Source organism: Panthera tigris, chromosome E2, assembly GCF_018350195.1.
Source record: "Panthera tigris isolate Pti1 chromosome E2, P.tigris_Pti1_mat1.1, whole genome shotgun sequence".
NCBI classification, from domain to species: Eukaryota; Metazoa; Chordata; class Mammalia; order Carnivora; family Felidae; genus Panthera; species Panthera tigris.
Window position 1 is genome coordinate 3,802,295 of NC_056674.1, and position 17,457 is coordinate 3,819,751.

General features: G+C 58.8%; 1 protein-coding gene across 1 annotated transcript; it reads right to left on the minus strand.

The window, feature by feature from the left end:
• Positions 1 to 2,195: 2,195 nt before the first annotated feature.
• Positions 2,196 to 17,415, minus strand: PRPF31 (pre-mRNA processing factor 31). Its single transcript, XM_007087132.3, has 14 exons — positions 17,334 to 17,415; positions 15,958 to 16,142; positions 15,796 to 15,856; positions 13,162 to 13,245; positions 12,524 to 12,621; positions 11,509 to 11,615; positions 9,408 to 9,577; positions 7,413 to 7,570; positions 6,044 to 6,133; positions 4,572 to 4,699; positions 4,419 to 4,491; positions 3,858 to 3,986; positions 3,664 to 3,762; positions 2,196 to 2,587 (listed from the first exon to the last, which is right to left on the minus strand). The coding sequence occupies exons 2-14, from the start codon at positions 16,132 to 16,134 to the stop codon at positions 2,462 to 2,464; spliced, it is 1,500 nt and encodes a 499-aa protein (XP_007087194.1). The 5' UTR covers positions 16,135 to 16,142; positions 17,334 to 17,415; the 3' UTR covers positions 2,196 to 2,461.
• Between the last annotated feature and the right edge of the window lie 42 nt (positions 17,416 to 17,457).

Sequence of the window (17,457 nt, forward strand, 5' to 3'; positions counted from 1 at the left end):
GTGTTGTGGGTACGCTGCAGAGGGGACAGAGGGGGCTACCCTGTCCTCTCCCGCTCTCTGCTCTGCGCTCCAGCGGGGAAGACTTGCCGACCTCGTGTGCAGGATCCACTTTTGCACTTCTACCGTCGTTTCCACGATAATTCCAGTTTGCCCTTCCGGGGTTTGCATTCGCAGAAGTACAGTGACTGTTTACTGAATGAATACGAGGGATGAAGTGTGGTTGACGACTCGGTAGGCAGTGGTACCCGAACCACCCACGAGGCATTTGCTCCGGGTCACATAGTCAATACATAAAAAAGATAAACCCAAGGAAGATGCAATTGAGAGCCGCATCTGAATCATCTGACAAGGGGAGATGACTAAAAATGCAGTGTTCTTAGGCCCACACGGACCTGAGGAGTGAAGCCTAGAGATCTGCGCTTTTACACACTTCCCTGGGTGATTCCCATGCTTACTGGGGTTTGAGAGTCATTCATCAAGAGCTTCGCTCTTCAAAGTGTGGCCCTTGGATGGAGCAGGGCCTCTCAGAGGTCTTGGGAGCCATTTGAAGACTTGCTAAAATGCAGATTCTGGTTCAGCAGATCCCAGATTCTGGTTTTTGACAAGTTTCCAGGTGATGCTGATGGTCCACACTTCGCATTTTTGAGTAGCAAGGATTCAGATCAGTGGTTCTCAAACTCGGCTGCAATTGGAATCACCTGGGTGGCTTGGAAAAAAAAGCCAGACACTCAGGGCTTGCCCTAGATGAATGAAATCTGAATTTTCGAGGATATGAACCAGATAGTAATTTTAAATCTGCTTAGATGATTCCAACATGCAGCTAATCTAACAGAGAATTTTATGGAGCAGTGGGTTCTCAGTGACGTACCTGGACCAGCAGCACAGACATCACCTGGGAACTTATTAGAAATGCATTTTTAGCTCCCCCATAGACCAACTGAATCAGAAACTCTGGGCCCTGAAACCCTGGTTTTAACAAGCCATCCAGGTAATTCTCAAGCATGTTCAGTTTTGAGCATCTCTGTTCTAAGACTATGCAGGACTGCGGCACCAGGTGACTCCGATTCTTTCTTGACTCTGGCCACAGAGGTGGAGGCTCTGAAGAGGGGCGGGCAGAGCGCCCTCCCCCGGGCAGACCCATCAGCAGAGATCAGCAAAGGCTGTCACTTCCAAACAGGGCTCATCTAAAGACTCTAGGATAAACGTGGGGACACAGCTAAGCGACCTAGGTAATTTGGCCGGCCACTAGAAGGATCCCCCGGGGTGATGTAGACTCTGATATGAGAGAGGAGACTCAGAGAGCTGCTAAAGTCCACAGACTGAGCCCTGAACTGAGACACACTTAGAACAAGTGTGATGGGGGGCGGCCCAGAGACAGGAACAGGAAGGGAGATCTCAGCGAGGACCCAGCCGGCTAGAGCCCCAGGGAGAGAGGGAGAGATGGAGGGGGGAAGGCGGGCACAGGTGCAGGGCGGGCTGTGCACCCACCTCCTGGGTAACTAAGAGGGGCACTGCCCTCACGGGTCAGTGACCAGGCTCCGACACTCTGTGGAGCCCGGCTCCAGAGCACAGCAAACGGGCCCCCGTGTGGGGCTCTTCCTGAATTAGCTCTTGCAGGGTAGCTGCTGGGACTGCCTCTGCTGCCAGCGTTGTCCCCACCTGCCTATAGGCCACGTGCCCCTCAGCCAAAGTGAAGGAGACCTTGGCTGAGCCCCGGTTCCAAGACAGCCTGGGGGCTCCACTTGCTGAGCTGGCAGGAACTCTGACAGCACTGAGTCCCTGCCAGCAGGGAGCCTGTGTGCTTGGCCCGATCGGGGCTTGGCTCACCACTCCACACACCGGACCCTGATGGGAAGCCCAACACCGAGCAGGTCCTGGGCGTCCTTCACGTCCTCACGAGGGACCTCTGGCATGGAGGCTTGCACACCTGAGACCCCACAGCCACCCCGGCTGGCCCGTTTTCAGGGCTGGGGCTTTGGGCAGCCATATCACTTGGGAGCATCAAAACAATGGACGTTCTCCAAGTGGTCTGGAGACGGAGAGGGCTCTGCTCTTCCTGGAATCCAGGACAGGGAAGCAAAGGGCCAGGGTGGGGCCCAGACACCACCTGGATCGGGAGCCCCAGCTTTGTCCCCCAAGCCCCACAGCGGACTCCTCCAGTCGTGCAGGTGTTTGACAAATGATCACTCCCCAGGAACAGAACCTGATAATGTGCTTTTAATTGCACTTTTTCCAAAAGTATCTCCCTTTCTAGGTAAAAAAGATGAAGCATGATGAAGACTGGCTCTATCCCCCAAGATGGGGAGGCCATCTTGGTGCTCAGGGGACTGGCTCCTCCCATGCCTCCTCGGACAGTCCTGGCACAGGGCTGCTGAGGGACACTCCCAGCCCGATCCTGACCCGGGTCTCTTCAGAAGGGCAGGGCCCGTAGCTTCAGGGGCAGCCACCTGGGTACAGTCCCTCAGGTGGACATGATGCCGCTCTTCTCGCCCTTGACCTTGAGGAACTCGGCCATGCTGGAGAAATACTTCTGGTTGGCCTCGGCCACCTTCTTCTCGGCTGCTTGTGGGTTCACAATCTCCAGGCCCTGGGCAGGCGGGGGAGGTGACGTTGGGGTGGGGAGCTGGGCTGGCCGCTGACAGGTACCCCCCCCCCCCCCCGGCCCCAGTAAGAGGATCATGAAATGTCAGGGAGCCCTTCTCAATGGTCCTGGGGCTCCAGATGATGAGGACAGTTTGCCAGTCACCAAACTGCCCCCGCCCCAAAGGAGGACCTGGGCATCTGAATATTTAACAGGTCCTCCAGGTGATTTTAAAAACAGTTTCAGAACAGCCAACCCGGTTTGGTTCCTGAGTAAGGAAACCGAGTCACAGAGTGAAGCGGCTCCCCTGCCGCTGTGGTGCGAATCACACCAACCCCGGTAGGGACAGTGACCCGCGCTGGGGGCCCCGCAGTGGCTGGAACCTTTCCCAGTATCCTCCACACGGTAATCCTACCTTGCGGCTGAGGCCTCCCTGGGGGCCTCCAACCTGACCCCTCACCCCCTCTTCTCCGTGCACTTTCCACTTTCCGACAGGTTGTGTATCTTACCTACCTGACCTGCCACCCCATAAGGTCCACAAAGGCAAGGCTTACTGCCTGGTGTCTGTGGTTTTACCCCCGGCTCTTCCAACGGTGCAGGGGACTTAGGTGCTCAGCAGACCCTTGCTGACAGAGGAAAGCTGTTCTGTTCGATGCCGTGGGACACACCAGCCCTCCTTTGTGGGCGCGTAAGCCAAGGAAGGGACGGACGCAGTGGCTCCATCCTGTGCACTGGCCGGGCTGGGACCTCACCCTCCCAGCCAGCTATGAACCTTCTTACGAGGGCCTGCGGTTGTCCCAACCACCCAGCACCTCAGGGAGGGGCTGAGCCCGCTCGAGGTCACAGGGTCGCCCACAGCCTGAGTCTAAAGCCAGCCTGCGCTTGCTGGCAGGACCGTGTCCCTTCTGTCCCTGCTAACTTGAGCACCGGGGGGCCATGCCCTCCAGGGGCTTCACTGATGCCCCGTCCACACCAGCCCTGTGAGGAGCTCGATCATGTGCCTGTCTCACAGGAGAAGAGGCTAAAGCCCAGGGCTGCTGGGAAAGCTGGGAGTGGAGCCGCCTGACTCTGGCGTCCAGTACCTGGAGTGGGGTGAAGGCCACACTGGAGGCTGTCCCTGACGAACGGTCGCGGATGGTGGACTTCCCTCCGTACACCACACTCTGCTTCTGCAGTGTCCGCTGTGGGGAGGTGGGGGCAGGGGACGTCTGCGCTTGACCCGGGCTTGCCCACCGGTGCCCCCTCACCCCTGGACCCGCCCAGGCCTGGTCTGTACCTGCAGTGTCTTGGAGATCCTGGCTTTGGTGGCCTCATTCACCTGTGTCTGCCGTACCCGCCCGCTGCCTGATTTGCCCAGATGGCCCAGGCTGAAGCCCAGGTCCTCCTGGTAGGCGTCCTCCTCGATCTGGTGGGAGGAGAAGGCATCCCGGAGTTAGACTCTCCATCAGCTAGACACCCGGCCGTTCACCTGATTCAGGTGCCTGCGGGGCCAAGATGACCCCCGAGAGGGGCCGTTAACAACCGAAGCCGGGCTCGCAAACCAAAGGACACTCGAGCTAGTTCTTGCAGGACCAGCAGGGTGATGCTCAGAGAAGAGAGTGGCGGAGGTGAAGCCAGGGGAAGGACATGTACGGAAGGGCGGGGGGCAGGGGGGATAGGGCCGGCACAGAGTGCTGTGTAGGGGTGCATGGATGTGGGGGAGAGACTGGAGGCGGGGGTAGTGCCCCAGCAGAGAGGAGAAACGTGGCAGGGGACAGAGGGACAGCGCTTGTGACAAAGACGACCCCTGAGGCCCCGCAGTGGGAAAAGGGCGAAGTGTCCGGGTCGGGGTTCTGACCTCTCCAAAGCTCATGCGGTTGGCCTGCTTCCGGATCTCCGTCAGTCCCAGCCTCTCCTTCATCTTGCGGTACCTGGGGATGGGCACCGGGGGTCAGCTGGTGGGTGAGCCCCTTCCCTTTCCCTCCTCCTGACCCCGGGCCTCGGGACCCACCTGCGGCCGCCTCGCTTCTTGCGCTGCCCGTCCAGGGGCGCAGGCAGCGGCTTTACCTGCTTCACAGGGGGTGGCTCCTGCCACTTGTCAAACTTCCGCTCGATCTCGTCCTTCAGCTCGTAGCCCACCTGGGGAGGGCGCGAGGGTCCCATCAGGGCCTGGGGGACCCGTCCACTCTCGGGCCCAGACTCCTCACTGCACTACACACACAACTGTCTCCTCGATGGGGGTGCAGGCAGCCCCTCAAATGCAACACAGCCAACCCCAGGCCCGCGCCTCCTCCCCAGCCTTTGGCCCCAGCCTCTGCAAGTGGGGTCACCCGGGAGCTTCACCTCTGTGCTTTCTCTCCCAGCAAGCTCTTCCTTCAGAGAGACCCCAAATGCCACCCCCCTCCAGCACCTCTGCTGCAGCGAGGTCTCTGCAGGACCCACCCCGCCCCACCGCCAGGCTGGGGCCTGCGCACTGGCCGCTCCCTCCTCCTGGGTCTCTTCCCCCAGGCACTCACGGGAGCTGCTTGCTAGCTTGACCCAGGTGTACGTGCATTACACCTTCACCTCTTCAGAGAAGCCCCCCGCCCCCGACATCCTGGTTGAACAGTGCCCACCTCCCCCACCAGCCCGGCACCCTTGGACCCCTACGCAGCAGTGACACGGCGTCCCTGGACACAGCACAGATGTCCCTGGCCCCCTCGCCCTGCCCCCAACCAGAACGTGCATGCGCACACAGGGCTTTGGTCTGAGCGGCTCACTGCGGTACCCCCAGCATCTCGACCAGTGGTTGAGAGGAAGAGAGAAAGGAGGGAGATCACAACCCTGAACACTGTGCCAGGCTGGGTGTCTGGACGCCAGTGCATAAGACACAAAACACATCCCCTTTCACAGAGCGGGTCTGCTGAGGAACACAGAGGCGAACTGAATGACGGTCTGGATGGTGACACGTCCCGGTGCAGCAGGCAAAACCGCCCCACCAGGGTGTCCACATCCTCGTCTCCGCTCCGGATGGAACTTTGTGGGTGTGATCAGGTGAGAGATGTGAAGACGGGAGACGATCTAGATGGCCAGCGTGGGCCCCACGTCATCACCGCGTCCTTAAAGGAGTCAGAGGAGGACCCGTGGAGACAGGCCTCGAGTCAGGGAGAGACAGAAGACGCCACGCTGCCAGCAGTGTGGACGGAGGAGGGCTGCGAGCCCCGGGCAGCAGGCGCCTCCAGAAGCTGGGAAAGGCAGGGGGCGGATCCTCCCCAAGAGGCTCCAGAGGGAATGCTGTGCCAGCACCTGGATCTCAGCACAGCGGGACCCTCGGCGGACTTCTGACCCACAGGGCTGGACGACGACACTAACACACGACACCCCCCCCCCCCCCCCCCCCGCACACTTAGAACAGTGCTCGTGTGTGCTGGGTCCCCTGATGGTGCCTCCCCCCAGGACACAGGACACACCACAGACCCACACAGACGCCCGCCCGTGCCTCACCTTCCCCTCTGTGCTCTCGTGGAAACTGTCCACGCGGGCTGCCAGCGTGCACTTGGCGGCCACCAGCCGGGCCGCTTTCCGTCGGAGATCCTGGAGCAGCAGGAAGGGGCAGAGTCAGTGAGAGAATTCGTTTGAGAGCCCTGAGCATTTCAGAAACCACAGGCACCAGGGCTCACCCTCTGCCCACCAGCACTTCACCGTCCCTGCCACGCGTTACTGTGAAAACCTGTAATAACGTGTTACCGCAACAAACTATCACCATTGCTGTTTTCTTTCAGCCCACTTTTCAAAAACTTGAGCCCCTTTGCACAGACATCTATATTACTGCAGTGGAAGACTGTCACACACTAAAAAGAAAGTGATTAAAATAGAACACATCCATCTGTGCATCAGAAAATTGTGTCCTGCGCCACGAAAGGCAGGTGGCCCATGATCTGAGATGCACCAAGATGGTACGCGTAAACCCACAGCCATGTCTCGATAAATAACGATAACAAAGTTAGCAGTGGCTCGCGTGGCGAAAAGCAGCCTTGCCCTAAGAGTTCCGGCCTGGCCCTCAGCTCTGGGAGGTAGCCTTTGTTGGCCTGGGACCTTGGACAAGGCAGAGACCAACCATGTGAGACGCTCAGGGGGGTGTCTGGGTTACAGGATCTCAGTCAACCTGGAACCCAGATCAGCCACATGGGCTACCCAGTCCGGTCTACACAACTCAACCCCAGAGAAGACTCCCAACTTGGAGGCTCAGTGGGGCTTCCCTGGTGGCGATTCCCCCGCACGCTGTTACGTGTGGAGGCCGGGAGTGACATGGGCAACGGGGAGAGGAGGTCTGGAAGTGCCGTGGCTGCTACTTCTGGCTCCGACCCCACCCACTTCCTCCCTTGGCTGCTGGGAGTCTGTCCTTTCGTGACAAACCACAATTCAAGTGCGTCAGCTCAGTGAGTCTGCACCTCCCTCTAGTGGGTTATTGAAGCTGGGGGTGGTTTGGGGACCCCTGCACCTCACAAGCTAATGCTTATGTTGCTTCTTATGTGCAAGCGTGACCTGAAGGTGTTGCATACATAAAGAGTCCTCATCACAACCCTGGGAAGCAGGTTCTATCCCCCCCATTTTACAGACAGGGAGACTGAGACACAGAGCTCACATCTCTTGCCCCGTTGTTAATCCCAAGCCCAGCACATCTGCTCCAGGGTCCTTGTTCTTACGCTCCATGTGACCCTGTCGTCCGAGCTCCTGACCACTGTTGTCAGCTGTGACCAGTGGGAACCGGGGAGCAGAGGGGCAAGTTGCTGAGGCTCACACTGCCCCCCGGACAAGGCTGCTTCTGCCACAGCAGAAGGTTCCACGGGGCCCACGTGTCAGGGCGGCTCACCGGGGGCAGAGACTGCACGATGTCGCTGTGGTAGATGTAGCCAGTGTGGGGCAGCACAGAGGTGGACGAGAAGCCGGACAGCGTCTTGCGCTGGGCCCCAAGCAGCATGATGTTGCAGGCGGGCATCTTGGAGAGGTTGGTCAGGCCCCCAGCCACCCCTGCGGCAGGAGAGAGGGAGGGAGGAGGTCAAAGGAAACACGGCACTTGTTTGGGGGCTCACTGCACACTTCGTGCCTTAACCTGAGCTTCTGGTTGAGTTCCCGAGCTGGCCCTGCTAGGGAGGGCTGATGGGTCCCGCTTCGGAGGGAGGACTCCGAGGAGGCCCAGAGAGGTGAAACCACCTGCCTGAGGGTGCACAGTGGGGAGGCGGCCCAACAGGAGCCCCCAGAGTCTACAGAGCTACACAGCCCCTGCTCTGTGTTAGAACAGTGGCCACCAGGCTGGGGACGCTCTGATGACGGGCCCTGGTGTCAGTCACCCCTGGGTTCCTGTGGGCTTGTCTCCAGGCCCAGCACAGAGAAGCTGCAGATAAAAACGTTTACCTTTCATGGGGGACTGCTGTGTGCCAGGCTCCGCACTAGGCGTCTTTAAGGATTAGGTAAGCGATCAAGGCATGGTAACTTGCAAGTGAGCAGAGCGCCCCCCGCCCAGAAGCTGACGTCAGAGTCCCCAGAACCTTCGTGCTGCCTTATAGGACCGAAGGGACTTTGCAGACACAGTTAAGGACTTTGAGAGGGGCGGGAGGGAGGGGAGGATTCTATGAAGCACAAGGGTCCTTGTAAGCTGAAGGGAGAGGCAGAGAGTCACAGGGATGTGAGACAGGAGACTTTAAGGTGGGGAAAACCCAGAGCCAAGGGTGCAGGCAGCCTCTGGAGGCCAGGAAAGGCCCGGAAGCGGACTCCTTCCGCTCCTTCCTCCTAGAACCTCCATAAAGCAATGCAGGAGCCAGCCGACACCTTGATTTCAGCCCGGAAGTCACAGGAAAGTAGCACACCGTCAATCACCACTGGGGAAACTGAGGCACGTGAAGATGGGAGGTCAGTGAGGGGGAGGCAGGATCCACACCTGAGGTGATCTCACCCCGAAATCACCACAGCCCCGCACACACCCGCCATTCCAGGCTGCGCTAGGAGCTGAACCGTGTCTCCCCAAATTCCTGTGTCGAAGCCCCACGCCCACGACCTCAGAATGTGGCTGTGTTTGGAGACGAGGCCACGAAAGAGGGGATTCAGGGGGAATGACATCACTGGATGGGCCCTGACCCAGCACGACCGGTGTCCCCACAAGAAGAGAGGACAACACAGACGCACAGAGGAGAGGCCAGTTGGGCAGACGACCCCCTGCAAGCTGAGAACCCAGCCTGCCGACACGCTGCTCCCGCCTTCTGGCCTCCCAGCCTCCAGGACCCCGTGACAACGAACCTTGGTTTTTAAGGCCCCCACTGCCTGCCACCCCCGCCTGTGCTACTTTGTTATGGCAGCCGAGCAACCTAGCACACAGCTGCTCCACCCAGGTCCCCGAAGAGCCCCTCAGCTGAAGGGGCTAGGAGCCCGAGGGGGCGCCTGCTCGGAGACCGCAAGGAGTCTGAGGAGGCCCACCCTTCAGTCCCAACCCGTCACCAGGACTGCTGTCCCCATCTCACGGATGAAACCATGGTCCTGACGGCTCACACCGCCTATGCTGGGCAGCCCAGGGGTCTGTGCGGAGCCGGGAGCTGCCGGGACGTGCTGGCCGAGCAGTGCCGGGGTCCCCAGCAGCCACACCACCTCCTCCGGGCTGGTCAGGCCAGCCCTCCTCAGGGCCACCATTCTTTCTGCGGGTCTGCAGGACAAGCAGCTGGCCGACCTCTGTGATCTCCAGGAGGGATGACAGGGAGAGAACAGGGCCCTGGGGCCCTGGGCCAGATGCCCCGTTTCATACACGAGGGGTGTGGCTTCTCCACGCTCACACTGTCCAAGGTCGGCCCTCTGCCCCCACTCTGCCCCAGGACCTCACCCATGATCTTTGCGGCTGTGGACGCCCCGATGATGATGGAGAGGTTGGGCGCGATGAAGGACATCCGAGACTCCACGTACTCGTAGATGCGGTGCTTGGAGGCGTTTAGCTCCAGTGCCATGTCACAGGCCTCCTCCAGCCGCTCCAGCTCCTCCTCCGACAGCTGCTGCCTGCGGTGGTTCGGGACTTAGGGACGTGGCTGGGACAGACCCGGCCCCTCCTGTGTACCCTACCTGACGGGCACGGGAGCCCTGTCCTTCTGGCTGTGTGCTCATGCGCAAACGCACGTGTGTGCACACGCGCACATGTGCGCATAGCGTATACGCATGCACGCACGTGTGCACATATACACGTGTAGCCACAGCATGTATGCGTGTGTGCACGTGTGTGCACGTGTGTGCACATATGTACATGCACGCAAGCATGTATAGGTGCACACGTACATGCGTAGGTATGACGTGCAGGCATGCACGCACGTGTGCACCTATACACGTGTAGCCACAGCATATATGCGTGTGTGCACATGTGTGCACACATGTACGTGCACGCGTGTATAGGTGCACACGTACATGCATAGGTATGACGTGCATGCATGCACGCACGTGCACGCGCATGCACGTGTAGGCACAGCATATACACACGCACGCACATGTGTGCACATGTACACACAGCATATATGCATGCATGCACAGTGCACATATACACGTGTAGGCGCAGCATATGTATACGTGCACGCACACGCGCACATATACACATGTAGGCACAGCACATACAGGTGCATGCACGCATGTGTACATATACGTGTGTGGGTATGGCATATGTGCACACACACGTGTGTGCACACACACACGTGTGTAGGCACAACATATATGTGTGGATGCACGTGTGCGGCCTCAGGGCTACTGTAAGTGCTATTAGCCTGGAAGCGAGGGCTGCTGGGAATCCTAGGTTTTCAGTCAGCACCGCTTGTCAGCCCGGGCCGGGCCCTTGCCCACGTGCCCCTGCCGGCCCCTCCTCATCCTCCAGGCCTCAGCCTCTCCGAGCACCAAGGTTCCTGCCCTGCTGCTTCCTTCGGGCACCATCACCAGCTGCGATCCACCGAGCCTCCCGTCCACCTCTGGTGCTAGACAGCAGCCCCCCAAGGGGACCCCAACCCAGATTCTCAGCAGCGTGCCCAGCACACCCTGGCACACGGAAGGTGCCGGGCTAGTACTTGCTGAAGGAAACCACAAAGGTGGGCTGTCTTCACTGTCACTTTACAGAGGGGACCCGAGGGCAGGACGGCGAAGGGACCCGGCGGCCACAGAGCTGCGAGCCAGCAACCAAACCCGGCCATACCCCTCCCTCCCTCAGTTGCCCCGTCGCGCTTATGGCGCACAGATGAGGGACCGTGGAGCCCGCCCTAGGCCCCTACAACCAAAGCCCAGTGGGCTGAGGCTCAAGGCTGCTCCCCCCAGTGGCGAGCTAAGAGCCCAGTGTTCTCCCACTAGAGACCCTGGCCCCTGCATGAGGCTGAGTCGTCACCTCCTCCAGGAAGCCACCTGCCCCAGTCTGGAGAGGTGCCCGTCCTCTTGCGCCCCAGGCCACTCGGCACCTGTGTGCACTCTGACACTCGCCCTCCAGCCTGTGACCTGCGGCTACACCTGCCTCTCCCCAGACAGGAGCTGCTTTGCTGAGTTCTCTCTGTCCTCAGAACAGTGCCTGGCGCTCGGTCAGCATTTATTCAGTCAACAGAAGTGCAGCCCGAGGGAGGTCTCCACGCCACAGGGCTGTTTTGGAGCTAAGGACACGTCCTTCTCTTAGACACAGCACGGATGCCACAGGGGCAGGCGGACACCAAGGGCCCCAAACCAGGTCCCTGCCTTTACGGACACCTTCATCCCACCGAGGGGGAACGTGCCCGAGACAAACGCTTGTAACCCAGGCTGGCCCTCTGCCTCACCACTCAGGACCTCCAGGCCCCACACTCACTCCACACGCGTGGGACAGAAATGAGCTGTCCTCCTGAGACAGACACCCGCCCACTGGGACCCTGAGATCCTCCTCTGCCATTAGATGGGCCTGCTGGGGCCCCGGTGACTCCTCGCCCCTGAGCACGCACCCCTGGGTGGTGGAGGCGGTGACGCTGACAACCATGATGGTGGCGTTGGTCAGGATCTGCTGCAGGTTCTCGTTGTTCTTGCACTTGTCCAAGCTGTTGCCCAGCTCCTGGGGGCGAGAGGGCAAGAGAGGGGAGGCCCGGAGACTCAGGGAGGCCCGAGAACCTCTCCTGCTCATGCAGCCACCCGGGTCTCTTCTGGGGACACCGGCAAAGCTGGGCTCTGTACACAGAGGACCTCCTACCAGTTCCAAGAACTTCCCTGCTGAGGGCATCAGCACCACACTGCTGATCCAGAACCAGCCACCCAGGGAGGCCCCGCCACCCGTGTCAACTCAGAGCACAAACACGACCACGCTGCTTCCCTGCGCGGACGGCCCCCTACCATCCTCCTCTCCTGGACTCACGAGGGAGCCTCCTCGCCCGTGTCCCTGCTTCCACCTGGGCCTGACCCTCCCAGGGCTTTCCTGTAAGGCCCAAAGCCTTGGAGGTCAGATGGCATCCGGCCTCACCAACTTTGTCTCCCCACCGCCGGCCGCCTCGGGGTCTTGGTGCTCATAAGTTCCCCCAAGTCTCTGCACGGCTTCCCCTGCATCAACCTTCAGATTTCCACTCAAACGCCACCTGCTCCAAGCACGGCCAGAGAAGCGCTGGCCGACACGGGGCACCCCCTCATCTCCCTCCCTGCTTCCTCGGCCTCAACCAGCTCCAGGCCCTTCTTGGGAGGCCCACCCAGGGAAGGAGTGGGCCTGGAGGTGGGCAGAGCAGCCTTGAGAACATTCCTTCCAGGCTCCACCCCTTTCTTGCTGGGAAGCCTAGAGCAGCTCCTGGCCTCAAGAGAACGGGGAGGGCAGATGAGCCCTCGGGAGCCGTGGCTCCAGGCCGCTCACCTGCTCTCTGTTCCCAGTGGCCGAAGGCTGACCGAGGGGAGTCTTTCCCCTTAGACCCGGGGGTCCAAGGGCAGGGCCTTGCCCCCCATCACTCAGTTCTTCCTGAGTCCCCACTTTGGTGCACTCACCTTGACCGTGCGGATGTAATCCAGTGCGTTGGGGACCAGGGACTCCAGTTCGGGGAATCGCTTTGAGTACTTATCCCGGATGAACTTGTGGATGATGTCTGAAGTGGACAGAGAGGCGAGGTGTCTGATGAGGGGGCAGGCGGACTCCGCTGGCTGTCCCCAACATCCACTGCCCCTCTTCCCTTAGTGACTGAAGCCCTGAATTTAGCGGGGCTCACGGCCACCCAGCAAAAACGCCGTTTCCCTGCTGCACGCAGCCACGTGAGTTAGTTCTGGTTTACGACACGTGATCTGAAGTGACATGCAATTTCCAGGTCACCCCTTAAAGAACTGTGCCCTCTTCTTCCTTCCTCTTTTGCCGGTGGGATGTGGAGGTGGGCAGTCACCTTGGACCCTGACACAGGTGGCAGATCAACAAGACAGAAAGGGCCCGACACCAGATGCCGCGACTTTAGGCCTGGGGTCCTCACCCAGACTCTCACATCACAGGAAAACACACTTCCTTCTCAAATAAGCCACTCTGCTACAGCAGCCGAACCTGGACTTGAACTAAATGAGGAGTCTGGGGGCAGGACCCTGGAGGGGGCCGTGAGGGACGCCAGGCAGGGCCATCTCTGCTCGCCCTTCAGGGCACTCACTCAGTTCGTTCTCGATCTCCACAGTCAGGTTGTTAGCATCCACGATGACCCGGTATTCAGGGGCCGCCTCGACTGGTCCCATCACTGTGAGGGGGAAAAACAGCCTGGGGGTGTGTGTGTCTAGGCTCCCGCACCTGGGGGGAGACGGGGTGTGGCTGGAGGGGCTGGAGGAGTAAGCCTGGAGGTGGGTGTGCATGTCTGCAAACCTCCCATCTCTCCCCCTCCCGTGCGCCCTCCAGGCGTCACGACCCCATCTTGCCCTGGAACTAACCCTCCGGCGGCTCCCCACACCACGAGGCCACGGGCCTAGCTCCCCAGACTGCAGTCTGAGGCTCCCAAAAGCCAAGAAGCCCTGGGAGAACAAGAACTGCGTCTGTTTCCCAGGGCTGCCCCCTCCCTGTGCCCAGAACAATGCCTGGCACACTGGTGCCACTCCGGGGTATCCGCCGGCCTCTGTACCGTCCCAGCCCCACCCTCTCATGACGCCCCAAAGGGCTGACTGCAGTGCCTGAGCACCCAGGGCTGCTTTGCTCTCCTCTGGGCCTCTGCATATGCTGTTCCCTCCCCCTGGTACATCCCTTCCTCACATCGGTTTCTGAAACGTTCCTCTCCAGGTTTCAACAACGATAACAACGACGGTGAAGGTATCACCATCAGCAGCGGAAGCAGCAGCTGACACACACAGGACTTACCGTGTGTCTCCCACCGTCCCAAGCATCTTGCAGGCATTAACCTCTTACCCACAACCAGCCAGAGGTGTGGGCGTCAAATTAGACCAATGTTGCACAGAAAGAAATGGAGGGACATGGCCTGATGTCACAGAGCCAGCAGATGGCAGAGCTGAGATATGGCCCCAGAATCCACATTCTTAACTCTGATGGCTCAAGTGTCTCTACGTCCCTAGGACTCGGAAGGCACCCTGGAATCGTCTCTGCTCCCTCGGCACCCCTGCGTATCCATTAGACACAACCGCCACCCAGTGCTGAGATGTCCCGTGCCCGCCTCCCACTCTAGATGCCCGGTGACATCAGGTCTGACTTAACCCCGAGCCTGACCCGACACGTCACTTTCACTGCTCCCCACAGCTCGTCAGATGGAGAAGCCCCCTAGCTTGGTGTTCAGAACCCTGCAGGATCTGGCACTTTCTTCTGCCGCCATGAGCACAGCAGATAAGCGAGGCTCTACACGCACAGCTCCTTCCCCGGGCACGCGGCCGCTGTTCTCCGTCTGGTGTGTGGATTCACGCTTCAAAGTCCATTTCAGGTACTGGCTCTTCCCTGGCCCCAGAGCTGGGGTCAGCCCGCCCCTCCAGCGGCTCCAGCGTCCGGAGCCCCCTCCATCCCAGCAGGTGCTGCCCACCAGCACCTGCCTGGACCTGCCTGTCAGCTCCGCCAGAGCCTGAGCTCAGAGTGGAGAGCTGGGCGGATTCCCCAGGGCACCCGGTGCCTCCAGGGGCCCGCCACTGAGTGCCTCAGGAAAACTTTAAAGAAAAGAAGCGAAGAGCGGGGAGCAGGTCTGACCACACCGCTGCTGTGCCCGACAGCGTCCCGTGGCCGCTTCAGCAGTCAGTTCCATCCCAGAGCTCCCCCTTGGCAAGAAGACCGTGCGGCAACATGAGCAACCTGTCAGAGCTGAGCTGAGCGCTCGAGACACCCCAGCACTCCCGGAAGCTGGTGCTCCGATAACTGCCCGCTGCAGGGTCACTCACTACTTACCAAATGATACCAGTTTTCCACACACGATAGCAGTAATGTTCCTTCTCTTTCTTTTTAAAAAATATTTTTTTTACATTTATTTATTTTTGAAAGACAGAGAGAGACAGCACAAGTGGGGGAGGGGCAGAGAGAGAGGGAGACACAGAATCCGAGGCAGGCTCCAGGCTCTGAGCTGTCAGTACAAAGCCTGATGCAGGGCTCAAACTCACAGACCGCAAGATCATGACCGGAGCCAAAGTCGGACGCTTAACCGACTGAGCCACCCAGGCACCCCTCCTTCTTAAGTAAACTGAAGGAAAAAAGCATGCTGCTTCAGAGAAAAATGTAAAGTAAATAATGAAACGAGTGGTTTACGGAGGTGGCAAAACCCTTAACCGGACACGTGAATCACTGACACTTGAGAAGCCTTGAGGGGAGTCCTTCTGCAGCAAGTAAGCGCTTGGCGAGAACTTAAGAAGTGTCAGCTTCATGATGCAATGTATTCTCAGGAGAGAAGGGAACCGGGTTGGGATGGAAAAGAAAAAGAAAGGGGCGCCTGGATGGCTTAGTCAGGTAAGCGTCCGGCTCTTGGTTTCGGCTCAGATCACGATCTCCCAGTTTTGTGAGATCGAGTCCCGTGTCAGGCTCTGTGCTGACAGTGTGGAGCCTGCTTGGGATTCTCTCTTTCTCTCTCTCTGTCCCTCCCCTGCTTGTGCGCTCTCTCTCAAAAGTAAATGAATAAATATTTAAAAAAAAAAAAAAGAAAGGAAAAGAAAAGAAAAGAAAAGAAAGGAAAAGAAAAGAAAAGAAAAGAAAAGAAAAGAAAAGAAAAGAAGGCTCTCAAAAAGTCTGAGAAGGAGGCAAGCCGAACTTCCAAAGCCACAAGCAGCGGAGGAGCCAAGGGGCGGGGCAGGGGAGGGACGTGGGGGGGGGAAGTTACCTTCTGAAGCTTTGGCTTGCTTGCTGATATACTCCTCGATCTTCATCATGATCTCAGCAAACTGCTCAGGGAAGACAGGAGAGTCGGAACTCGGAACTCTTCAGGAAAAAGCGCTACGGCGCACATCACCCCTGCGGGGACCCCTATTTACAGCCCGCTCACCATCTTGCTGTCCCACAGCTTGGCGATGCTCTTGACCGAATCCCCGGAAAGATCCAGCTGTGTCTCCTCCTGCACATCCTCGATCGCCGGCTCCTCTTCTTCCTCCCCATAGCTTCCTCCTTCCTCCTCTTCCGCCGCTTCCTCAAGGTCAGCCAGAAGCTCATCTGCCAGAGACATGCCGAGACCTATGGGAAGGGAGAGCGAGGTCCCCCCTTCATTAACGAGAGGGGGCTTCTCCCCAAGAAGGCCCTGGTCCTTATTGGATCGACCCCACGAGCAAGCAAGCTCCATAAGGACAGGTGTTTTCATCTGCTTTGTTCTTCAGCTTCTAACTGTGTCTGGCATATAATAGGTGCTCAATAAATACCCAGTGAATCACTCCATGAACAAACCTCCCAGAACCAGGTGGTCTCCGGTCACAGCTCCCACCACCTACCCTTCTCACACTCACGTCACTGGGCAAGACACAGCACGCCCCTCATGCCACCACCTAAGACTTAAAAAAATTCACATCCTCTCTTTGAGATTGGACGTCTCCTAGGATCCTTTTTTCTCCTATAACAGAGATCCCTCCCCAAAACTGTAGGGCCCCAAAAGAGTGACAGATACCCTAAAATATTGATCTCCCTAAACATCAGGGCAACCAGGTGGGGCCAAAGGTGTCTAGAGGCCCTCATGGCCGGTCCCCTCTGGCCATGAGCAGCCTCCTCACGTACTCCAAGCGCTGGACAAAATTATTATTTTGAGTCCCAGAGGGTGGAAAAGAATAGGAAACACTACTCATCAAGATACAATCCCACTGTTTTTTTGTTTTTTTTTTAACGTAAAACACCTCTCCTCCTTCCCGTTCCTCCTTCCTTTCCATAAAACAACCCCCCTTCCTCATTTCCTTCCCTTCTACACTGCCGTCCCTGGAAGGAAGTATAAAAACAGAGGCTGCATGGGTAATGTGTCGAGTGAAGCACGCTGGGGGCTGGGCCCCCGGGAGCAGCGGGACTCGGACACCGGGGGCCTCACGGCCAATGTAAGCGCGCAGCCGAGGCGCAGCTGCAGACACGCCTGGCCAAGCGGCCAAACATGTTGTCAGGTGCTCTTTCTTCAACAAAAAAGATTCAGAACTTTGACGCAGAATCTCTGTTTCAAAGTTTCCATGCGATCATTTAAGTGGATAATTTAAAACTATAACCCCCCGAAATCCCCGCAGCACAGGCCAAACCCAACGGATCACGGGACAGATTTGGCCCCTGAGGCGGCAGTTGGGGACAAGCCTCAGAAGTCCAGTTGCGCGTATGAGACCCTCCTGCCTCCCTGCGCACGCCGGCCCCCGGCCCCAGGAATCAGGGCTCCCGCCCTCCCCGCGTCCACAGCGCACACACCTCTTCCCAGCCGGCAAGACGGTTTCTAGGCGAGTCGCTTTCCGACAGCGGTTGACGCTCACCGATGACGTCTCAGCTTCGCGCCGTCGTCGCGGCAAAGCTGCTCTCTGATTGGCTCCCGCCC